Here is a 22,595-nt window from a genome sequence, read left to right as displayed (position 1 = left end):
TAGTCCTCACATATGGGTGACGTCATCCACGGAGCCCTTAAGCGGGAAAAACTTCTGGCAAGTTTCTAGAAGTTTTAAACTGGTTGCCTGAGGCTACTGAGCATGCCCGGCATGCCATGATATTTCCTGCCACAGGGGTCTCACTCCAGTCTTCTTTTTTCCGCGCTGCTAGCTGCATCGCGGTTTCCAGGAGCCCTGTGAGTTACCTCACAACAATCTAAAAAAAATAATTTTCATACTTCTTCCCTTTACGGGTCTTACTCGGTTTGTCACCGGCTGGTGACAAACATCCTACTTTCTTCACGAAGAAGGAATCCGAAATCATCGACGGATGTCGACGGAGAAAACTTCCGGATTCAAAAAATGTCCGGCCTGCAACCGGACTATGTCCATCACCGACCCGCACGTCGAGTGCGTCCGCTGTTTGGGAGGAGACCACGACATCGCCTCTTGTGCCCAGTGTCAAGAAATGACGGCGAAAGGTAGAAAACTTCGCCATGAAAAAATGGCTCAGATTTTTCAAATCAGAGCACCGACATCGACCTCGACTAGATCTTCCCCGGTAGGCGTATCGAAGAAGATACTTCTAAAGAAAAGAGTCCAACAAGGTTCGGGAGATGCTTCCTCGCCAACACCGTCTGTGGCATCGTCCAAATCCGTTTCTGAGATTCGTACCAAACATAAACACCGGAGACGACATTCGATTCCTCCTTTGCCACCGCCGGAAGAACCGGTGTCTAAACAGCGGAAGTTGTCATCGACCTCGGTAATCCCTTCAGAGGAATCGACACCGTCGACATCCGTGACGGACTTAACAGCTTTCATTAAGAAGCTTGTCGCCGATGCCATGAAAGAAGCCATCCCGGCGACATCTCCGACACCGGCCCTGGTAGGACCGATGCCGACCTACGGGTCGATGCCGACTCCTCAGTCGATGCCGGCCATCGGGCCGATGCCGATGACTCCATCGATGCCAACTACCGAGTCGATGCCTTCCTCGATATCGATGCCGGTGCCATCGTCCATATCGATGCCAGTACCGATGCCAACGTCATCGTCCATACCGATGCCAATCTCGGTGCCGATGACTGCTGCAGCTTCTGCGCTAACAGCTCTATCAATGCCGATGGACGTGTCCAGCTGCTCTTCAACGATGCCTGCTGCTCGATCGATGTCAGCAGCCTCATCGTCGATGCAAATCGCACAGCCTTCGATGGAATAGACTAATTTACAATCTTCGATGTCCACAATTGCTACCAGACCAATCTCCTCATTGATTCCCATTTCCATGTTCTCCTTTCTCACTACATCACTTTCTACGGCTGCACAACCAGCTCCACATTATACCTTAGCTCCTTCCGGAGCTTCAGGCCGGGGAAAAAAGGCATCAGGAAAATCTAAGCATCCACAGCAGGCTCCAGAGATTCCCTCTGAGAAAAGACTACATGCTATCCTTACCAAAAGATATCATGATCTTTTATCTTCCTTGCCTTCACACCCTGCGGAGGAAAGTGATACCAGTGATGGTGTACCGGACATCCAGGATCCTTTACCAGGACCCTCTGGGGTTTCTCCATCTAAAAGGCCAAGCCATCCTTCATATCCTCAACCAGCGGATACATGGTCTGATACACAATCGGAGTATTCTTCAGAGGAGTTTTTATCAGAAGGTACTCCGCCACAGACCAAGAAGCAATCCCCTCCTGAGGATTTGTCTTTTGCTTCTTTCGTTCAAGAAATGTCGGAATCCATCCCTTTTCAACTTCAGGCAGAGAAGGATGACAGACAGCAAACACTGGAGATTCTACAATTTGTAGATCCCCCAAAACATAACCTAGCTATTCCAGTACATGAGGTACTACTCCAACTTCAACAACGGATTTGGGAGCACCCATGTACAACACCGGGAGTTAATCGTAGAATTGACTCTACGTATTTAGTCCAAGCAGCCCCAGGCTTTGAGAAGCCACAACTACCACACAGTTCATTAGTTGTGGAATCTGCGCAAAAGAAATCAAGAAGGTCCAGAACTCACGCTTCTATCCCTCCTGGGAAAGATAACAGATTCCTAGACCTTATGGGGCGTAAGATTTACCAGGGAGCGATGCTAAATTTAAAAATTGCTGCGTACCAGCTGTATATGACGCAGCATCAAAGAAACCTGTGGAAGCAGATTGAGGAATTTCTACCCTCTCTACCTCAACAGCAGCAGGAGGCAGCACAACAGATTGTGCAGAAAGGTCTGGATGCGGGCAAGCATGAGGTGCGAGCGGCGTATGATGCGTTTGAGACTTCTTCCAGAACGGCAGCTTCAGGCATCAGTGCTCGAAGATGGGCCTGGTTGAAGGCGTCGGACCTACGTCCAGAAGTCCAGGATAAACTAGTGGACTTGCCTTGCCTGGGCGACAACTTGTTCGGAACAAAAGTACAAGATGCCGTAACGCAGCTTAGAGAGCACTCTGAAACATTAAAGCAGCTCTCTACGTTGTCCCATGATACTCCTACTCACCCTGCCCGCAGGCCGCCACGGCGAGACACCAGACGGCCTTTCTTTAGGCCGAGAAGGTATTACCCCCAGACCTCAAGACCACGCTCTACAAGGCCTCCACAGCGCCCTTAGCAGAGACAGCAGAGAGCTGCAAGGCCACAGCCTCCGCCCCAAACTGCTTCCACCTCTGGCTTTTGAAAGCAGTCCCGGAGAACAGAGCCAACCAAACCCCTTTCCAGATTTACCAGTAGGGGGAAGGATTTCCCACTTTTACAACGATTGGGAAAATATCACCACAGATCAATGGGTCTTATCCATAGTTCATCAGGGTTACCACCTAGACTTCACAGCTCCCCCGCAGGAGTTTCCACCACAAAACTCCTATCTCGAACACATCCCTCAATTACAAATGGAATTATCTACTCTTCTGAAAGCAAGAGCTGTGGAACACGTACCACACTCACAGAAGGGAAGAGGATTCTATTCCCGGTATTTCCTCATTCCAAAGAAAACCGGAGGACTTCGTCCCATTCTAGATCTCAGAAATCTCAACAAATTTCTAAGAAAAGAAAAATTCAGAATGGTATCCTTAGGCACCATTCTTCCTCTCATACAAAAGGGGGATTGGCTTTGTTCTCTGGATCTCCAAGACGCTTATACTCACATACCTATTTTCCCACCTCATCGCAAGTACCTAAGATTCAAGGTGGGACACCAGCATTTTCAATACAGAGTCCTACCATTCGGCCTAGCCTCAGCTCCCAGAGTATTCACAAAATGCCTAGCAGTAATAGCAGGACATTTGCACAAACAAGGTGTTCATGTCTTCCCTTATCTAGACGATTGGCTAATAAAAAGTCAATCGCAACAAGGGGCGCTTACTTCTCTACATTACACAATACAGGTACTGCACAAACTGGGATTTCTCATCAATTATCAAAAATCCCACCTGCAACCATCTCATCTACTCCAATACATAGGAGCAGAATTAGACACAAACCTTGCACAAGCTTTTCTTCCAGAAGACCGTGCACAAACACTGTCCCAGTTGGCGTACTCCATGTCCACACAACCGCAAGTGACAGCTCATCAGTTTCTAATCTTACTAGGCCACATGGCATCAACGGTTCATGTCACTCCGATGGCACGACTTGCCATGCGACTTACCCAATGGACTCTTCGGTCGCAATGGATCCAAGCCATTCAACCACTTCATTCTCCCATCCAAGTAACCCACCAACTTCGCTCATCGCTACACTGGTGGACAATCAAGGACAATTTACGCAAGGGCCTGCCTTTCCAAAAGCCGATCCCTCAGATAACATTAACTACAGATGCATCCACCTTGGGATGGGGAGCTCATGTAAACTCTCTTCAAACTCAAGGAACTTGGACAAAACTCGAAGCCACATATCAAATCAATTTTCTGGAACTTCGAGCTATACGTTATGCGCTGCATGCGTTCGAGGACTGTCTTTCACACAAGACTGTGTTAATCCAAACAGACAATACGGTTGCCATGTGGTACATCAACAAACAGGGAGGTACGGGCTCGTATCTCCTTTGTCAAGAAGCTGCGCAAATTTGGGACTGGGCCTTGAATCACTCAATATTGCTACAGGCCACTTATCTAGCAGGAATTCAAAATGTGCTAGCAGACCGACTCAGTCGTCAGTTCCAACCACACGAGTGGTCTCTGAATCCCTCGATAGCGACCAAAATATTCCAACGTTGGGGACAGCCAACAACAGACCTCTTTGCGTCGCGCCTGAACCACAAGGTGACCAACTTCTGTTCTCTGCACAAACAGAAGCACCAACCAGCCAAGGACGCCTTTGCTCGCCCTTGGAACTCAGGCCTACTATATGCATATCCTCCAATACCGCTTATCACCAAGACACTGGTGAAGCTACAACAGGACAAGGGGTCCATGATACTCATAGCCCCATATTGGCCTCGACAGGTATGGTTTCCCACACTGCTAGACCTTTCAGTCAGGGATCCAATACGTCTGGGAGTAGCTCCCAATCTCATTACTCAGGATCAGGGTCGGTTGCGCCATCCCAACCTTCAGTCCCTATCCCTGACAGCATGGATGTTGAAAGCTTAATCCTACAACCACTCAATCTTTCAACAAATGTTTCTCAAGTGCTTATAGCTTCCCGCAAACCTTCCACAAGGAAAAATTACTCTTTCAAATGGAAACGGTTCACGTTCTGGTGCAAGCAAAATCATACGGATCCTTTCACTTGCCCCACATCTACTCTTCTAGATTATTTGTACCATCTTTCAAACTCTGGTCTTCAGACATCGTCAATCAGAGTACATTTGAGTGCAATCTCCGCTTATCATAACAAGATAGATGCACCTATATCCACACAACCTCTCGTCAGTAGATTCATGAGAGGTCTAACACATCTTAATCCACCAATTCGGCCTCCAGCTACACAATGGGACCTGAATCTGGTTTTAACAGGATTAATGCGTTCTCCTTTCGAACCCATTGATTCCTGTGATCTTAAATTTCTCACATGGAAGACTATTTTCCTCATAGCCATCACATCAGCTAGAAGGGTTAGTGAGTTACAAGCACTTGTCACATATGAACCTTATACAAAGTTCCTCCATGACAGAGTGGTTCTCCGAACACATCCAAAATTCCTTCCTAAGGTAGTTACGGAATTCCATTTAAATCAAACAATAGTCTTACCCACATTCTTTCCAAGGCCTCACTCTCACCAGGGGGAAAGAGCTTTGCACACTTTGGACTGCAAACGTGCGTTGTCCTATTACTTGAATCGCACTACGTCCCTCAGAACATCCAATCAGCTTTTTGTCTCTTATGACCCAAATAAGCCAGGTAAAGCAGTGGGTAAACATACTTTATCCAATTGGTTAGCAGATTGCATACAATTTTGCTATGGAAAAGCAGGCCTTCCTCTCCAAGGGCGAGTAAAGGCACACTCAGTAAGAGCAATGTCAACCTCAGTAGCACACTTTCGTTCAGTGCCAATCATTGACATTTGTAAAGCAGCAACATGGAGTTCTCTTCACACTTTTGCAGCTCATTATTGTTTGGACAAGGAAGGACGACAAGATTCAGCCTATGGACAATCTGTCTTAAAGAACTTGTTTCCAGCTTAATCCCAACTCCTTCTACATCCAACCTGCTGTGTTTGTCGGCTGACTCATTCCTCAAAAATGCATCGCTGCTACCTGCATGGACAATGATTCAGCCTCTAGCTTGCTATTCACCCATATGTGAGGACTAGCATCCTGCTTGTTCTGGGATAAAGCAAAATTGCTTACCTTGTAATAGGTGTTATCCCAGGACAGCAGGATGTAGTCCTCACGGAACCCACCCGCCACCCCGCGGAGTTGGGCCTCAGACTTTCTTCTTATAATTTTGCTTACGCTTATTGCTACATACAAGACTGGAGTGAGACCCCTGTGGCAGGAAATATCATGGCATGCCGGGCATGCTCAGTAGCCTCAGGCAGCCAGTTTAAAACTTCTAGAAACTTGCCAGAAGTTTTTCCCGCTTAAGGGCTCCGTGGATGACGTCACCCATATGTGAGGACTACATCCTGCTGTCCTGGGATAACACCTATTACAAGGTAAGCAATTTTGCTTTTCCTCTAGTCTGTTCCTTATGCTTGCCCTTTCTTCTCATTTCATCTCCTTTCAAACCAATCTACCTCTCACCTTTCCCTTCAGTTTCACACCCCCTTTATTTTCCTTTTCCTCTCCTTTCCACTGCCTCGTTCAATCTCTCTCCTCTGCTCTCTCCCGTCTTTAGTTTCTTCTGGTGCTGGTTCTCTCTTTCCCACTTCTCAGGTTAGCATGGCATGGCCTCATTTACTCTCAGCTGTACAGTGACAGAAAGAGCCTAGGGGACTGATGGAGCAGGCGGATGTGCTCTCTTTGTACAGAAATGTGAACAACACAGTGTAACATCACTTCCCTGCTAAGAGTTCTGCTCATGTAATGGTGAGTGTGCAGTGTAGATCACTTTTGTTCGGTAACATTTAACCTTTGTTTATTTTCAGTGACACTGATCAGTGGTCTAATAATGCTGTTCCTTTTCTTCTCGGAGCTCCAATACTACCTCACTAAAGAAGTAAGTGACACAAATTCTTTAATGTTGGCTAAAGAACACTGATGCATTGAAAATCAGAAGATCCTTTTGTAAAGCATTGAAAAAGAGTGAAAAAGAAATCATTGTGTAGAAAAGGGCTTACTACAGTATAAGTGATGTTGGATGCTCATTACAGATGTTATATTATTTAACTGCCTTTATCACCAATGGAGGTTTTTTTCATTTTCTTTTCTTCTGTATGTTCTAATTCTGTTCATTCAAATTTTTTATTTATAAATGAGAATGAAAAGTGACAGATATGTTACAGGAATGTTCTACTCTTGTACAGAATACTTAGGTTTTTATGAGGGCAGTTTTCAGTTTTTCTGTGGCATTCACAGGCCCGTAGATGCTTGACATCTGCAGGCCTTCAGACTTATTTTCAAAGGGAAATTCCTCATGGAGTTTCTTTTGAAAAATCTTTTGCCCAGCAGGGACCACAGGTACATAGGTCACTGCTGGCACAAACTCCCTACTGGGAAGTACGCATGAGGACTTACAAATAAACTCGCTTCGTGTGCTTTGCTGGGTTGGCCTTCATGCCCCCCCCCCCCCCACCCCCCCCCCCCCCCCCCCCCCCCCCCCAGCATTATCCCTTTTCCTTGTGGAGAAAGGTTTGGGTGCTGCGGACAGCACATACTTTCCCCCATGCTACTGTGGGGAGAAAGGGAAGGGTGGCAATTTTCATAAAACATTTTATTTATTTATTTATTTGAGTGTTTTGTAATTGTTAAAAGTGGGGGGGGGGGATGAGAGAATGGGGTAATGTTCAGGGCATAGATGTTAATCAGAGTGAGGGGGAGTTTGTTATATCACTCAGAGTAGGCATTATTGAATAGCCAGGTTTTCAGTTCTTTCTTAAATTTCTTAATGTCGGTTATTTAATTGAAACTTTTCTGGCATTGAGTTCCATAGCTTTGGGCCAGCAATAGGTAAAGCTCTGTCTCTTGTTTGTGTTAGATGAGAATTTTTTATTGTCAGGATTTCTAGCAGGCCTTTGTTCTGAGATCTTGGCGCTTATGTGGAAATATGTGGTTTGAATATTATTCCCATCAGATCATTGTTTGGATTCACATTGTTGTATATTATTGTTAGTACTTTGGATATTATTCTCGATTGTACAGGTAGCCAATGTGATGCTATTAGGGTTGTGGTGATGTGGTCGAATTTTCTTTTTCCTGTCGGTAGTCCGGCTGCAGCATTTTGCAGTAGTTGGAGTGGTTTAAGGTGACAGGCTGGAAGACCTAGGAATAGAGAATTGCAGTAATCTAAGTTTGAGAATATTAGAGATTATAAAACGGTTCTGAAGTCAGTTTTGCTTAGTAGAGGTTTCAGTTGGCTCAGGATTCCTAGTTTGTGGAAACCAGATTTGATCAGTTTGCAGATGTGGGTCTTCATAACTAAGTTTTCATCAATTTGGACACCAAGATCCCTTACCTGAGTTGCTGGAGTTGGTTGGCATTTTCCAAGATCAATGCCAGGTGGAACAGATTTAGGTGGGTTACGGCTCAACCAAATTAGTTCAGGTTGTTGGTTTTTTTGAGTTCATTGATATTTTCAATTAAGCAAGTTTATCTTTTCATGGTGATCATATATCCAGAAATGAGTGATGCTTTTTTTTTCAAATGATTTTGTTAGAGGGATATAGAATTGTAGATCGTCTGCATATAGAAAAGAAGTTTATTCCAAGGTCAGTAAGTAATTTGCACAATGGCAACATGTAGATATTAAATAAGGTTGCTGATAGCACAGAGCCCTGCAGGACACCAGTTGTGCACTGGAATGTGTCAGATAGGTGATTATCAAGTTTTATTTGGAAAGATCTGTCAGCTAGAAAAGAGACAAACCATTTTAGTACATTTCCATCAATCTTAATAAACTTTGGGTGATTATGCAATTATATGCCTTCAAAATTAATCACAGAGTGCATAATTGCACAATTTGCTTAAAGCCCTATTGAATTTTTATGTGGCAAACAAAGGTGTGCAGGACCAGATGACATTCACTACTGGCACTGAGAAGACGCAGAGTCTTGGTAAAGAAATGCACCAAAAGCTAGGATTTTGCAGCTGTGACTCCTATTTTCTACAGGAGGCGTTAGGCTGGAAGAAAGATCAGTGCATGCATGGAACCTGAGCATGAGCCACACTATGGGCATCCATCAGTTGGTTTTATGATCCTTTCAGTGAGGAGGAGGAAGTGTTGCTTGTGTCCAAGACCTGTGAGTGCTGCTGGGAGAAGGATGAAGAACAGCAGACTTTTTATGAACGTTCCTGGGTGAGATGTTGGTGGGTAGAACTGTACTCTCTCTCATGCATCCACCTCCCAGGCTTATTTACTTCTGAGTCTGAGTAGTTACGAAGAGCTTGATGTAGGAGTGGAGAAGGGAGGCTAGGGGAGGGGCCATGATAGGGGACAGAGGGCTTGATGGAGGAGGAAGAAAGGAACAATAGTGGGAAGGAGACCTGATGGGAAAGAGGGGTTCTGCTGTGGAGAGTGAAGACCTGATGGGGCTTAGGGACAAAAAGAGGCCTTCAGACTTGAGGATATATTGTATGTTGGAGATGGGAGTGTTGAATAATCGGGTACAATAACCTATATGAGTTAAATCAGAGTCAGGAGTAAGGTTTTGTCTGTAGTGGGGTGACTTGGATAGGAAAAGGCAATAATCATGAACAGTGACACAATGAAAGGAAAGCGTGGAGGGGAGAGAATCACAAAAGATGTTTTGGGGAATAGTGAACACCCTCATGGGTTTCTGTTTTGTCTATTTATGTGCAATTATAAGGAGTAATATTTATTTAATTGTTGTATTTATGCATTTTTTTACAAAGGTGGAAACTGGGTGAAAGTTTGGTTTAGTATTTTATAGCATGAGGGACTTCACTATAATGCTTGTTTTTCATTGCTGAATGCGTACTGTTTCCAGGGCTGCACTGTAATTGGTCCCACAGCCACATGTCTCAGTTCTATTATGTCTGCGGAGACCAACATCCCAGGAGCCTGTGAACATCAAGTGCTAAGAGAACAGTCGGGGACATGGTTGGTGGATTCTGCTGAGCATTGACTTAGTTTCTAGCTGCAGGTGTTCCATCATGGAAAGAGAAGTGGCATTTCTAGAAAGAAGTATTTTGTAAGAATGGGCAAGCCAAAGTGCCATTTCTGTGCATCATTGCATCCACCCCTATAAATTGCCTATAAAAGAAACTACAAGAAAAAGTACCAAAGGCCTTCAATGCAATATTCAATTGCATCATTCAAAAAATTCTTCTATATGGGCATGAAGTCTGGTGTTTGTACAGGATGGGACCAAGCCCCAATATAAATCCCCGCATCACAATTTCTGTAAACATACCCTGCATTCAGAGAAATTCTCCCAACAGTGGGTGCAAAGCAGAACTAGGATTTTCCCCTTTACAACTCGCCATTCAAAAACAAAATTCAAATTGAGCTGGGGCGGCAAGCCAGTATTTTTGGGGGGGTAAGGGTTGGTAGTGATACCACTGTCATGGAAAAGAGGGAGCAAATTCATTATGTTGAGACTAGGCAGAAGACATTTTCCTTGTTTGACCCTGCATTGTGGTACTTGGCTCCTAAGTCCTTGTGTTTCATTGATGATATGAAGCTTAGATTCTGTAAGGCCTGGATTTTTGATGAGACATTCACCTGAATGAACTGGGGCTTTAAAATGTTTTGATGGTTGTATCTATGGTGGTGGTTTTTTTTTATCCTAAATTTATTGTATTTTATTATTCTATTACTTTTGTATTGTTTATTCATCTCCTAGAGCTATTTTATTGTGTAAGGCAATAAAGTAATTTACGTAAAGAAATAAGGAGACCTTTTTGTATACTATAGGGTAGATTGAGTTATTTCAAGTCAATTTATTTTTTGCACTTCTAGCTACTGGTCTTAAAATTCTTACTTCTAGCAGTTAACAGGTTAAAAACATAAAATACAGTTGTACACTGAGACAGAACACAATTCACAGTACGTAACACATAGTTCTGATAGTAAAATGACAGAAAACAGTAAAAAAAATTAAAATAAAATCACTTGGTCCCTAATTGAATGCTTGGTGAAAAAAAAAAGTTTACTTTTTCACGAATGATAATTTCTTGGAGGTCATCCATAGAACCGGGATCTGGCACAAGTTTCAGACTGGTGGGAAATATTCACAGAAGGCACGCAGAGCATTTTTTCCAGCTGAACGGAGTGTCTGAGAGGGAGCATATTCTGTTAAAACTGCCTTCAAGTAATCAGGGCTGGCCCCATGAATGGCCTTAAAAACCAGAGCAATGAAATAGGCAGCCAGTGGAGCTCACCTAATATGGTCGCAGTAGTTACTTCCTGTTATAATACGGATTGCTGCATTTTGAAAACGTTGGAGGACTCAGATTGCAGAAGCTGGGAGGCTGAGATAAATAGTTATAGTAGTCTGCTGCTGTCATAAATTACTTTTAAGGTTAAGTACTTAACATTACAAGTTTCTATAAGTTCAAAAAGTGGTCTCATTAGGTGAAATCCCAGGGCAGCGCACATAGCAATGCAGGCAGCTTAAAGTGAAAAGAAGGCCTTTCATAAAGTGGGTTACCTGAGTGTGGGAAGAAATTGGTTTACTTTCTTCCTGGTCATTGTAAGCAGTTAGTGCACCGAGATGAACTAGGACTGATTTAGTTTTGCAACAGTTCCGTTTTTTTCTAGCCTTAGGGGGTAATTTTCAAAAGGAGTTATGCGCGTAAATGTAACTATTATTGTAGCATTTTTCAAAAGCCATTTACTTGTGTAAGTGCATTTACATGAGTAAATCCTATGGACAATTCAATGGCATATATTGTAGCAATTTTCAAAAACCCACTTACTCAGGTAAAGGGCATTTACTCAAGTAAAATCCAGTTTTACTCGAGTAAATGCTTTTTAAAATCAGGCCCTTAGTGAATTAAAAAAAAAGTGGTTTTTCTACATGTTTTAGGCCAGGATTCATCAAACTATCGCATGCAATAGGAAGAGGGGCGTGTTTTACGTTGCGATAAATAGGCTACCTTAAAACTTCACATAGGTATTACTGCAGAGCGCCATAACTATTTTGCACTTTGCGGTAAGTGCCACAATTGTTGCACTTCCTACCTACAACCACTGCGGAGGGGAGAAGAGAGAGAGACTATCTATAAGGCCCTTATAGCAGTGAGGTATTTTTATTTATATATATATATATATATCTCCCACCTAGTTACTCGAGGTGAGGTTTAGGTAGTAGTGTAGGGGTTAGGGGCCACTTTGACATTCAGAGTGAGACGTACGAACAGAACAGTACACTCTTGTGAAGATTTGATGGAATTCAGAGTGAAGAAACTCACACAATGATGAGATTTGTACAATGTTCTCTCAACCTAGCTTCATGTTACCCAGGTAGAGAGACCATCCCAGCCCACTTCGACAAAAATCCCACCCCATACTCCTCCCCCTTTTCCAAACTAGCATAGTACCATGCCTTATGGTTGCTTTTCACATGCGAAAAGGCCATATAGCGGCTTGGAAAATAACCCCCTTTGTTTTTTTTTAACAGGCCTCCATATCTCTACACATAAAACAATAAAGCTGTAAATTTTTCAATGGCTATATCACCCAGTAAATATGCATTCTTAACAAATAGACATAGGTATATGTTTGTATACAAATGGAAAATTGATATAACAGTTGATTTAAGAACTATTGTCAAACACTGGATTCTTCATCACAGTCACCTCTGCCAGAAGAGTGAGTGTACTTCATATGCTTGTTACATATTTATGTACACAACATTTTTCACTACAGACTACTTTTGCAAACCTACCCTAAGTTTCTTCCAGAAGTGGTCTTAATTTTCCACTTGAGTCAGTCCATAGTTCTTACAGCTTTCTTTCTTAGTCCCCATGTTCATAAAGCAGAAGTGGCTTTCCTACCTTGGAATGTAAAAGAGCACTTTATCCCAGGACAAGCAGGATGAGAGTCCTCGCATATGGGTGATGTCACTGGACAGAGCCCTGTCACGGAAAACTTTCTGTCAAAGATTCTAGAAACATTTGACTGGCCCACTGAGCATGCCATTATTCCTCGAGCCAAAGGGGTCTCCCTTCAGTCTTCTTTTTTTTACACTGCATTTAGCCTTGCGGTGAAGGAGCCCTATGTGATACTTCACACATTTTCCTCACGGAAAAAGTTAGAAAAAATTCTCAAATTGAATCCCCTTTCACAGGGGTCTCCCATTTCCACCAATCGGTGAGTAATTTTTTCTCCAGTCGATACCGTTTCAAATTTTTTCTTGTCAGAAAGCCGTCGTCAGCTGTCCGGCCTTCAAAATGACAACTAGGTTTAAAAATGCCCGAATTGCCCTCTCACCATGTCCATCACGGACCCTCATGCGAAGTGTGTCCTGTGTTTAGGCGAGGGACATAGTGTCTCAACATGTCCACAATGTGCCGAGATGACGGCCAAAGGTAGACGGGCCCGTCTGGAAAAGATGGAGCACTTCTTCCATATTCAACTACTTCCATAGACGTCGACATCGACACAGTCGTCACCGGCTGGAGCGACTAAAAAGTTGGTGATTAAAACCAAGCGGTGTCCTGGTGGAAGCGGGGACCGTCAGTCTCCGACGCCATCTCTGTCATCGGTAAAATTGACCTCTGTGCTTAAAGAAAGGCACCGAGCATCGAGAAAAGCACCGGCATCGACTGACTTCTAACCCCGATGTCGGATCGATTTCCGGAGCGGCTTCGATGCCCTTCGAGCCGTCACCGAAGAGGACTGGAGTATAGGAGCCATCGACGCTCTTGATGCCTCTTAGTCCAAGGCGATCCCCACCAATGTCAGTGCCGGGTACTGTGCCACCACAGGGACCTGTGGAAGAGCCAGTTCTGCCTTCTCTGCCACCCCCTATAGCTGCTCTGACCTCACCAGCTATATGGGAGGAACTGGACAGATTCATCCGCCAAGCAGTATGGGAAGGTCTACGAGATCTTTAGCCACTGATGCTGATGCCACAACTATCGCCACTACTCGCTAGGCTCAGTACCCTAATCAGTGCCCTGTCTATGCAACCACTACCATCGGGGGCAAGAACACCAATAACAATTCCTGATCCCAGAGATGACTCCTCAGGCAAATCACAGATGTCTGAGCCAATACCAGGACCATCGGGAATTTCCCAACCGAGACGCCCGATTACTCCATCAGTGCCATTAATCCCTCATCAACCTCCATCGATTCCATCGATTCCACCGATAAAACCATTGATGCCTTCGATGCCATTTTTCATCCCTCACTCCACCCCTCCTCGATGTCCTTCATCAGATACCTGGGACGAGGGAGACACTGATTCTTCCTTGGAAGATATATTATCGGAGCCATCCCCACCAGAAGAAAAGAGAAAGTCGCCACCGGTGGACCTCTCTTTTTCAAATTTCGTGAAAGAGATGTCAGATACAATTCCTTTCCAATTGATAGCTGAGGAGGACACCAGACAGAAAACTCTGGAGGTTCTTCAATTTGTGGATCCTCCTAAGGAGTTTCTTGCCATACCAGTGCATGAAGTCCTCGTTGATCTCCAGCATATATTGTGGAAGCGTCCTTGTTCAATTCCACTGGTGAACAAGCAGATTGACGCAACCTACCTGGTCCAGCACATAGCAGGTTTTCAAAAGTCTCAACTTCCACACCAGTTTGTAGTGGTGGAATCTGCCCAAAAGAGATCTAAAAGAATCCGTCCACGTTCCTCCATGCCTCCTAGCAAGGGGCAAAAATTCCTGGATACTCTGGGGCGAAAGATGTTCCAAGGTTCCATGCTTGTCTCCAGAATTGCATCATATCAATTATATATGACACAATATCAGCGCAGTTTATGGAAACAGTTCCAGGAGTTATCTGAATTTCTGCCTCGGCAACATCAGGATTCCTTAAATAATATTATTAAGGGCCTGGAAGCAGGTAAGCACGACGTGCGTGCAGCCTATGACTCGTCTGAAACATCTTCCAGAATGGTAGCAACAGGGATTAGCGCCCGGAGATGGGCCTGGCTAAAGGCTTCTGACCTCAGGCCTGAGGTTCAAGAAAAGTTGGCAGACTTGCCTTGTACTGGAGACCATCTTTTTGGAGAGAAAGTGCAAGATGCTGTTGCGCAGTTGAAGGAACACAATGAGACACTGCGCCATGTATCTGCTGTTCCGGCAGAGACTTCATCTTCTGCACGGTGCTCCGTCAGAAAAGACACCAGGAAACCTTATTACAGGCCACGAAGATATTATCCTCCAGCACCTTGTGTTAGGTCATCCAGACCATCCCGGAGAGGTCAGCCCAGGCAACCAAAGGCATCTAGGCCTCAGCCTCCCCCCAGACAGACCCAGCATCGGGGTTTTGAAAACCTGCCAGAGAACAGCAGCCACTCCATGAACCCGTTCTCAGATGTTCCAGTTGGAGACAGAGTCTCCTTTCTACCCAATTGGTCAAACATCACAACAGATCAATGGGTACTATCCATTGTAACACAAGGTTACTATCTGGATTTTCTCACAGTGCCCAGAAGTTCTCCACCAAACTCTCTTTGGGTACACACAGATCATTCCACTCTTCTACAAACAGAACTATCCACCCTCCTGAGAGCCAGGGCCGTGGAACCAGTTCCCCCGACCTCAGCAGGGCAGAGGATTCTACTCCCGCTATTTTCTCATTCCAAAGAAAACAGGAGGACTACGGCCCATCTTAGACCTGTGAAATCTCAACAAATTTCTACGAAAAGAAAAATTGGGGATGGTCTCCTTAGGCACCATGCTTCCCCTTCTTCAAGCAGGAGATTGGCTCTGTTCTCTGGATCTTCAAGACGCTTACGCTCACATTCCAATATTCATATAGAAACATAGAAATGACGGCAGAAGAAGGCCGAATGGCCCATCCAGTCTGCCCAGCAAGCCTCACACATTTTTTCTCTCATTCTTATCTGTTTCTCTTAGCTCCTTGTTCTATTCCCCTTCCACCCCCACCATTAATGTAGAGAGCAGTGATGGAGCTGCATCCAAGTGAAATATCTAGCTTGATTAGTTAGGGGTAGTAGGGGCAGTAACCGCCGCGATAAGCAAGCTACACCCATGCTTATTTGTTTTACCTAGACTATGTTGTACAGCCCTTGTTGGTTTTTTTTTCTTCTCCCCTGCCGTTGAAGCAGAGAGCCATGCTGGATATGTATTGAAAGTGAAGTATCAGGCACATTTGGTTTTGGGTAGTAACCGCCGTAACAAGCCAGCTACTCCTCGCTTTGTGATTGCAAATCCTTTTTTTCTTCACCCCTGTCGTTGAAGCTATGCAGGATATGCGTGAAGCATCAGTTTTTTGTTTTTGTTTTTTTTTTTCCCCTGCCGTTGAAGCAGAGAGCTATGCTGGAAATGCGTGATGTATCAGTCTTTCTCCCATGCCGATGAAGCAGAGAACCATGCTGGATATGCATGGAAAGTGAAGTATCAGGCACATTTGGTTTGGGGTAGTAACCGCCGTAACAAGCCAGCTACTCCCCGCTTTTTGAGTGCGAACCCTTTTTTCTTCTCCCTTGCCGTTGTAGCAGAGAGCTCTGCTGGATGTGTGAAGTATCAGTTATTCTTCTCCCCTGTCATTGAAGCAGAGAGCTATGCTGTATATGCATTGAAAGTGAAGTATCAGGCATATTTGGTTTGGGGTAGTAACCGCCGTAACAAGCCAGCTACTCCCCTCTTTGTGAGTGCAAATCCTTTTTTCCATTACCTCTTGCTGTTGAAGCTTTGAGCGATGTAGGAGTCACAGTAAGCATGTGTATGTTTATTTAATAAGGGTATTGTGTCAATAGCCATCGTTCTGGCGAGTCACCCACTCTTCATTGGCGGCCTCTTGACTTTATGGATCCGCAGTGTTTATCCCACGCCCCTTTGAAGTCTTTCACAGTTCTGGTCTTCACCACTTCCTCCGGAAGGGCATTCCAGGCATCCACCACCCTCTCCGTGAAGAAATACTTCCTGACATTGGTTCTGAATCTTCCTCCCTGGAGCCTCAAATCGTGACCCTTGGTTCTGCTGATTATTTTCCTACGGAAGAGGTTTGTCGTTGTTTTTGGATCATTAAAACCTTTCAAGTATCTGAAAGTCTGTATCATATCACCTCTGCTCCTCCTTTCCTCCAGGGTGTACATGTTTAGATTCTTCAATCTCTCCTCGTACGTCATCCGATGAAGATCCTCCACCTTCCTGGTCGCCCTTCTCTGTACCGCTTCTATCTTGTCTTTGTCTTTTTGTAGATACGGTCTCCAGAACTGAACACAGTACTCCAGGTGAGGCCTCACCAAGGACCTGTACAAGGGAATAATCACTTCCCTTTTCTTACTCGATATTCCTCTCTCTATGCAGCCCAGCATTCTTCTGGCTTTTGCTATCGCCTTGTCGCATTGTTTCGCTGTCTTCACATCATTAGACACTTTCACCCCAAGGTCCCTCTCCTGCTCCGTGCACATCAGCCTTTCCCCCCCCATCGAGTACAGTTCATTCGGATTTCCACTCCCCATATGCATGACTTTGCACTTCTTGGCATTGAATCTCAGCTGCCATATCTTCGACCACTCTTCCAGTTTCCTTAGATCCCGTCTCATTCTCTCCACTCCTTCCGGCGTGTCCACTCTGTTTGCAGATCTTAGTGTCATCCGCAAAAAGACAAACCTTACCTTCTATCCCGTCCGCAATGTCGCTCACAAAGATATTGAACAGGACCGGTCCCAACACCGATCCTTGCGGTACACCACTTAAAACCCTCTCTCTTCAGAGAAGGCTCCATTTACCATCACACATTGTCTTCTGTCCGTCAACCAGTTTGCAATCCAGGTCACCACCTCGGCACTCACTCCCAAGCTTCTCATTTTATTCACCAGTCTCCTGTGCGGAACCGTATCAAAAGCTTTGCTGAAATCCAAGTAGATGACATCTAGTGCTCTTCCTTGATCCAATTCCTTGGTTACCCAGTCAAAAAAGTCAATCAAATTTGTCTGACAGGATCTTCCCCTGGTGAATCCATGCTGCCTCTGGTCCATCAATTCTCCAGACTGTAGATAGTTCACTATTCTCTCTTTCAGCAGTGACTCCATTACTTTTCCCACCACCGAAGTGAGGCTAACCGGTCTGTAGTTGCCTGCCTCTTCCCTGTTCCCACTCTTGTGAAGCGGGACCACCACCGCTCTTCTCCAATCACTCGGCACCACTCCCGTTTCTAGGGATCTATTGAACAGGTCACACAGCGGACCCGCCAGAACATCTCTGAGCTCCCTCAATATCCTTGGATGAATCCCATCAGGCCCCATGGCTTTGTCCACTTTCAGGTTCTTTAGTTCTTCCCACACATTTTCTACTGTAAAAGGATTTTCATCTATTCCCTTCCCTCCAGTTTCTTGTTGTTTAGAGATGGTCCTTCTCCAGGGTCTTCTTTAGTGAACACAGAGCTGAAGTATTCGTTTAATATTTCTGCCATTTCTTCGTCTCTCTCCACACATTGATCATTACCACCTTTCAATTTCAATATACCACTTTGGACCTTTCTCTTTTCGCTGATGTATCTGAAAAATGTTTTGTCACCATTTTTTATCTCCTTGGCAATCCTCTCTTCTGCTTGACTCTTTGCCAACTTGATTAATTTCTTTGTCTCCCTCAGTTGATACAAATATTCTTCTTTGTGCTCCTCCCTTTGGAATCCTTTATATTTCTTGAATGCTGTTCTTTTAGCTTTAATTTTGTCAGCCACCTCCTTTGAGAACCAGATAGGTTTCAGTTTTCTTTTGCTTTTCTTTACATTTCTAACATATAGAGCAGTTGCCTTGGTGATTGCTCCTTTTAGATTGGTCCACTGCTGATCCACATCTCTCTCGTTCTCCCATCCTTTAAGTTCTTCCTCCAGGTAGTTCCCCATTTCCTCAAAGTCTGTGTTTTTGAACTGTAAAACTCGGGTCTTTGTGGTTCTTTTCCCTATTCTTTTAGTGATATTAAACCATACCGTTTGATGATCACTGCTGCTGAGGTGGGCGCCCACCTGGACATCTGAGACATTATCTGCATTAGTGAGCACTAAGTAGAGTATAGCTCCTTCTCTCGTGGGTTCCAACACCATTTGTTTGAACAAAGATACTTGCATGGCATCCACTATCGCTCTACTATTTTTAGTTTCTGCAGATGGGATTTTCCAGTCTACATCTGGCATATTAAAGTCACCCACGATCACCACTTCTCCCTTCTTACCTATCTTATGGATGTCTTCAACCAGATCTCTGTCCAGCTCTTCCTTTTGGTTTGGAGGCCTGTAAACCACTCCAATATAAATGGACGCTCCGTCATCTTTTTTTAGGTCGACCCATAGAGCTTCTTCAATACCCCAACTTCCTTGTAGCTCAGTTGCTTGGATGTTGTTTCTGACATAAAGAGCCACACCTCCCCCTTTTCTATTCTCTCTGTCCTTCCTTAACAAGTTGTAGCCTGGTATTGTTGTATCCCATTCATGAGATTCTGTGAACCATGTTTCTGTGATAGCAACAATGTCCAATTCTGCGTCAGCCATTAGGGCCTGCAGATCTGGGATTTTATTTCCCAAACTATGAGCATTTGTGGTCATAGCCTTCCAGGTACTCTCTTTATGGTTATTGCATTTCCTGGACTCCTTGTGAGATATTTGTTGAGATTTGTTATTCACTTCACTATTTCTTTTTGCGGTAGTGCCACTGTTGACAGAGTTATCCATCTCAATTAGATTTTTCTTTGGCTTATGGATCTTGAAATACTGCATGCATTGTGTTTTCTCTCTCTTTTCTGGTAATACTGCAATGCTTTTCTCAAGAACTTCTTCAGTTTTTATTTTAGAGAAGGCTTGTTGTTCTTTTTGCATTTGGTACATTGTGTGTCTCCTCATCACAGGTCTAATTCTACCAGAGCCAACTGTATTCCTGGTTTTTAAAGAATTTCCTAATGACCTGTTTGAGTGGGGCGGTATACCTGTTGGCTGCTCTTCTGTCAAGAATGGGTGACTGTGGGTCCTACCTGAGCCTAATGGATCTCCTTTTCTTGACTCCTGGTTTGTTTGTGGTATTGGGGAATTATTTTCTGAGTAATGCAATGTGGGTGTAATTCTTTTAATTGAAGCTAATTGAACTTTAATCACAGTCAGTTCCATTTTCAAGGAAGAGAGTTGTGCACAAATTGGGCAAGCTCTAAGTTTCCAGATGCTTTCCCTCAGAATAAAGGCTCCACAGCAGTTACATTGGATAGTCCTCATCTTGGTAATTTGTGACTATATTTCCTTGACTGTAACCAATGTACTAATTTATCTTGCTGCCAATGGTAATCTAGGCAGTCTTTATTAGAAACAAGCCCCAGGGGTGGGTGGGAGTCAAACAGTTTAGCCTGGGACAAGCTGGGTAAAGCAGGGCACTACTGGACTGTTGTCTTTGCGTTTTGGTCAATTCTTTTTTAAAAAAAACAGTCTTTATGCCCCTGTTTTTTAGTTTGTGCCAGCTAATCCCAAACTAGAGAGATTTTACCAGTTTAAAAGCTGATAGCTTTGCAGACAGGAAATAATCACAGAAGCTTTCTACACAAGCTTTCTACACAAAATGAAACAGACTATAAAGAAGTTAAAACACAGGCAGGAAATAATCACAGAAACTTTCTACACAAGCTTTCTACACAACTTCAGATCAATAAGCAAAAATAAGTAAAAATAAGCAGAAAATACTTAGCCAGAATGAAGATTTTGCAATGCAGTAAACAGTTCCACCAGAGAAATCCCTTTAGCATGTGCTCAGGACAACATCGCACGTTTCTGCGCTTCCTGGTGGGCCATCAACACTTTCAATACCGGGTTTTGCCATTGGGACTTGCCTTGGCACCCCGAGTATTCACAAAGTGCCTAGCGGTGGCAGCGGCCCATTTACGCAAGGAAAGAATACACGTTTTTCCTTATCTGGACGACTGGCTCATCAAAAGCCAATCAAGACAAGGAGCTCTCAACTCTCTCAAGCTCACAATCAATCTGCTTCACTCGTTGGGATTTCTAATCAACTACTAAAAATCCCAGCTCGTACCATATCGCCTTCTACAGTTCATCGGAGCTGAATTGAGCACCACCGTATCAAAAGCCTTCCTCCCAAAAGACACACTCTCCAGATTAGCGAAATCTCTGCACACAAAGGAAACGGCAACAGCCCATCAGTTCCTAACTCTGCTAGCCCACATGGCTTCCACAGTCCATGTCACTTCTATGGCCAGATTAGCCATGAGAATAACGCAATGGACATTGAGATCACAGTGGCTCCAAACTATTCAACCACTGTCCTCTCCAATTCAAATAACCCACCAGTTACGTTCATCTCTTCTCTGGTGGACGAACATGAACAACTTGCTCACAGGCCTACCTTTCCAGCAACCAGTCCCACAAGTAACCTTAGCTACAGATGCATCCACCTTTGTTTATATGTACTCCCCAATCTATCTTCAGACTCAAGGTACTTGGACAAACCTCGAAGCAACATTTCAAATCAACTTCCTGGAGCTTCGAGCTATACGTTATGCTCTCTATGCGTTCAAGGACTGCTTTTCACACAAGACTGTTCTAATACAAACAGACAACACAGTTGCCATGTGGTACCTGAACAAACAAGGGGGTACGGGCTCTTATCTCCTTTGCCAAGAAGCAGCACAAATTTGGGACTGGGCCCTGACACATTCCATGTTTCTCCGGGCCACTTATCTAGCAGGCATACACAACATAGTTGCAGATCATCTCAGTCATCAGTTCCAACCCCACGAGTGGTCCCTGGACCCTATAGTAGTGACCAGGATATTCCAACATTGGGGTCAGCCAGCAATAGACTTCTTTGCATCCGAACTGAATTACAAAGTAGACAGATTCTGCTCCCTACACAAACAGAGAAACCATTTAGCCAGGGATGCCTTTGCTCGCCCTTGGAACTCAGGCCTTCTATACGCGTATCCCCCGATACCGCTGATAACCAAAATTCTAGTGAAGCTACAACAGGACAAAGATACTCATAGCCCCGTATTTGCCTCAAAGTATGGTTTCCCATACTTCTCAACCTCTCGATCAGGGAACCAATTCGCCTGGGCACAGCACCCACTCTCATAACTCAGGATCAGGGCAGGTTGCGCCACCCTAGCCTTCAAACCCTATCCCCCACAGCCTGGATGTTGAAAGCATAATCTTTCAACCACTAAATCTTTCAACTAATGTATCTCAGGTGCTTGTAGCTTCACGAAAATCTTCCACACGAAACTCCTATCGTTGTAAGTGGGGAAAAAATTCACCATGTGGTACACGCAGAAAAGCATTGATCCCTTTTCCTGCCCCACATCATCTTTATTGGATTATCTCTGGCACCTTTCAGACTCTGGTCTCCAGACTACGTCAGTAAGGGTACATCTGAGTGCCATCTCAGCTTACCACAAAGGAGTAGGGGATGCCCCGATATCAGCGCAACCCCTTGTCAGTAGATTTATGAGAGGTTTAATTCAGCTTAAACCCCCCTTACCAGTCACAGAATGGGACCTTAATGTAATACTAACAAGGCTCATGCGTTCTCCCTTTGAGCCTATAGATTCCTGCGATATTAAATTTCTTTCATGGAAAGTTCTCTTCTTAGTAGCTATTACATCTGCTAGAAGAGTTGGTGAGTTACAAGCTCTTGTCACATACTCACCCTATACAAGGTTCCTACATGACCGCGTGGTCCCAAGTACTCACCCAAAATTCCTTCCCAAGGTGGTTACAGATTTCCACTTGAATCAGTCCATAGTCTTGCCCACATTCTTCCCAAGACCTCACTCTCACCAAGGTGAGAGGATTTTGCAGACCTTAGACTGTAAACGTGCACTTACTTATTATCTAGACCGCACAGCAGTCCATAGGAAATCCACCCAGCTCTTTGTTTCT

The 22,595-nt window shown here is 44.4% G+C and overlaps 1 protein-coding gene across 1 annotated transcript in view; it reads left to right on the top strand.

Annotated features, from left to right (window-relative positions):
• ERGIC3 (ERGIC and golgi 3) overlaps positions 1-22,595 on the top strand; it is a 107,001-nt gene that overhangs the window by 7,419 nt on the left and 76,987 nt on the right. The window contains exon 2 of the mRNA XM_029612362.1: positions 6,538-6,608. Within this exon, the coding sequence (XP_029468222.1) occupies positions 6,538-6,608 (71 nt within the window). The remainder of the gene's footprint in view (positions 1-6,537; positions 6,609-22,595) is intronic.

This window comes from Rhinatrema bivittatum, chromosome 8 (genome assembly GCF_901001135.1).
Source record: "Rhinatrema bivittatum chromosome 8, aRhiBiv1.1, whole genome shotgun sequence".
NCBI lineage: Eukaryota > Metazoa > Chordata > Amphibia > Gymnophiona > Rhinatrematidae > Rhinatrema > Rhinatrema bivittatum.
This window is presented reverse-complemented; position numbering and strand designations above follow the sequence as displayed.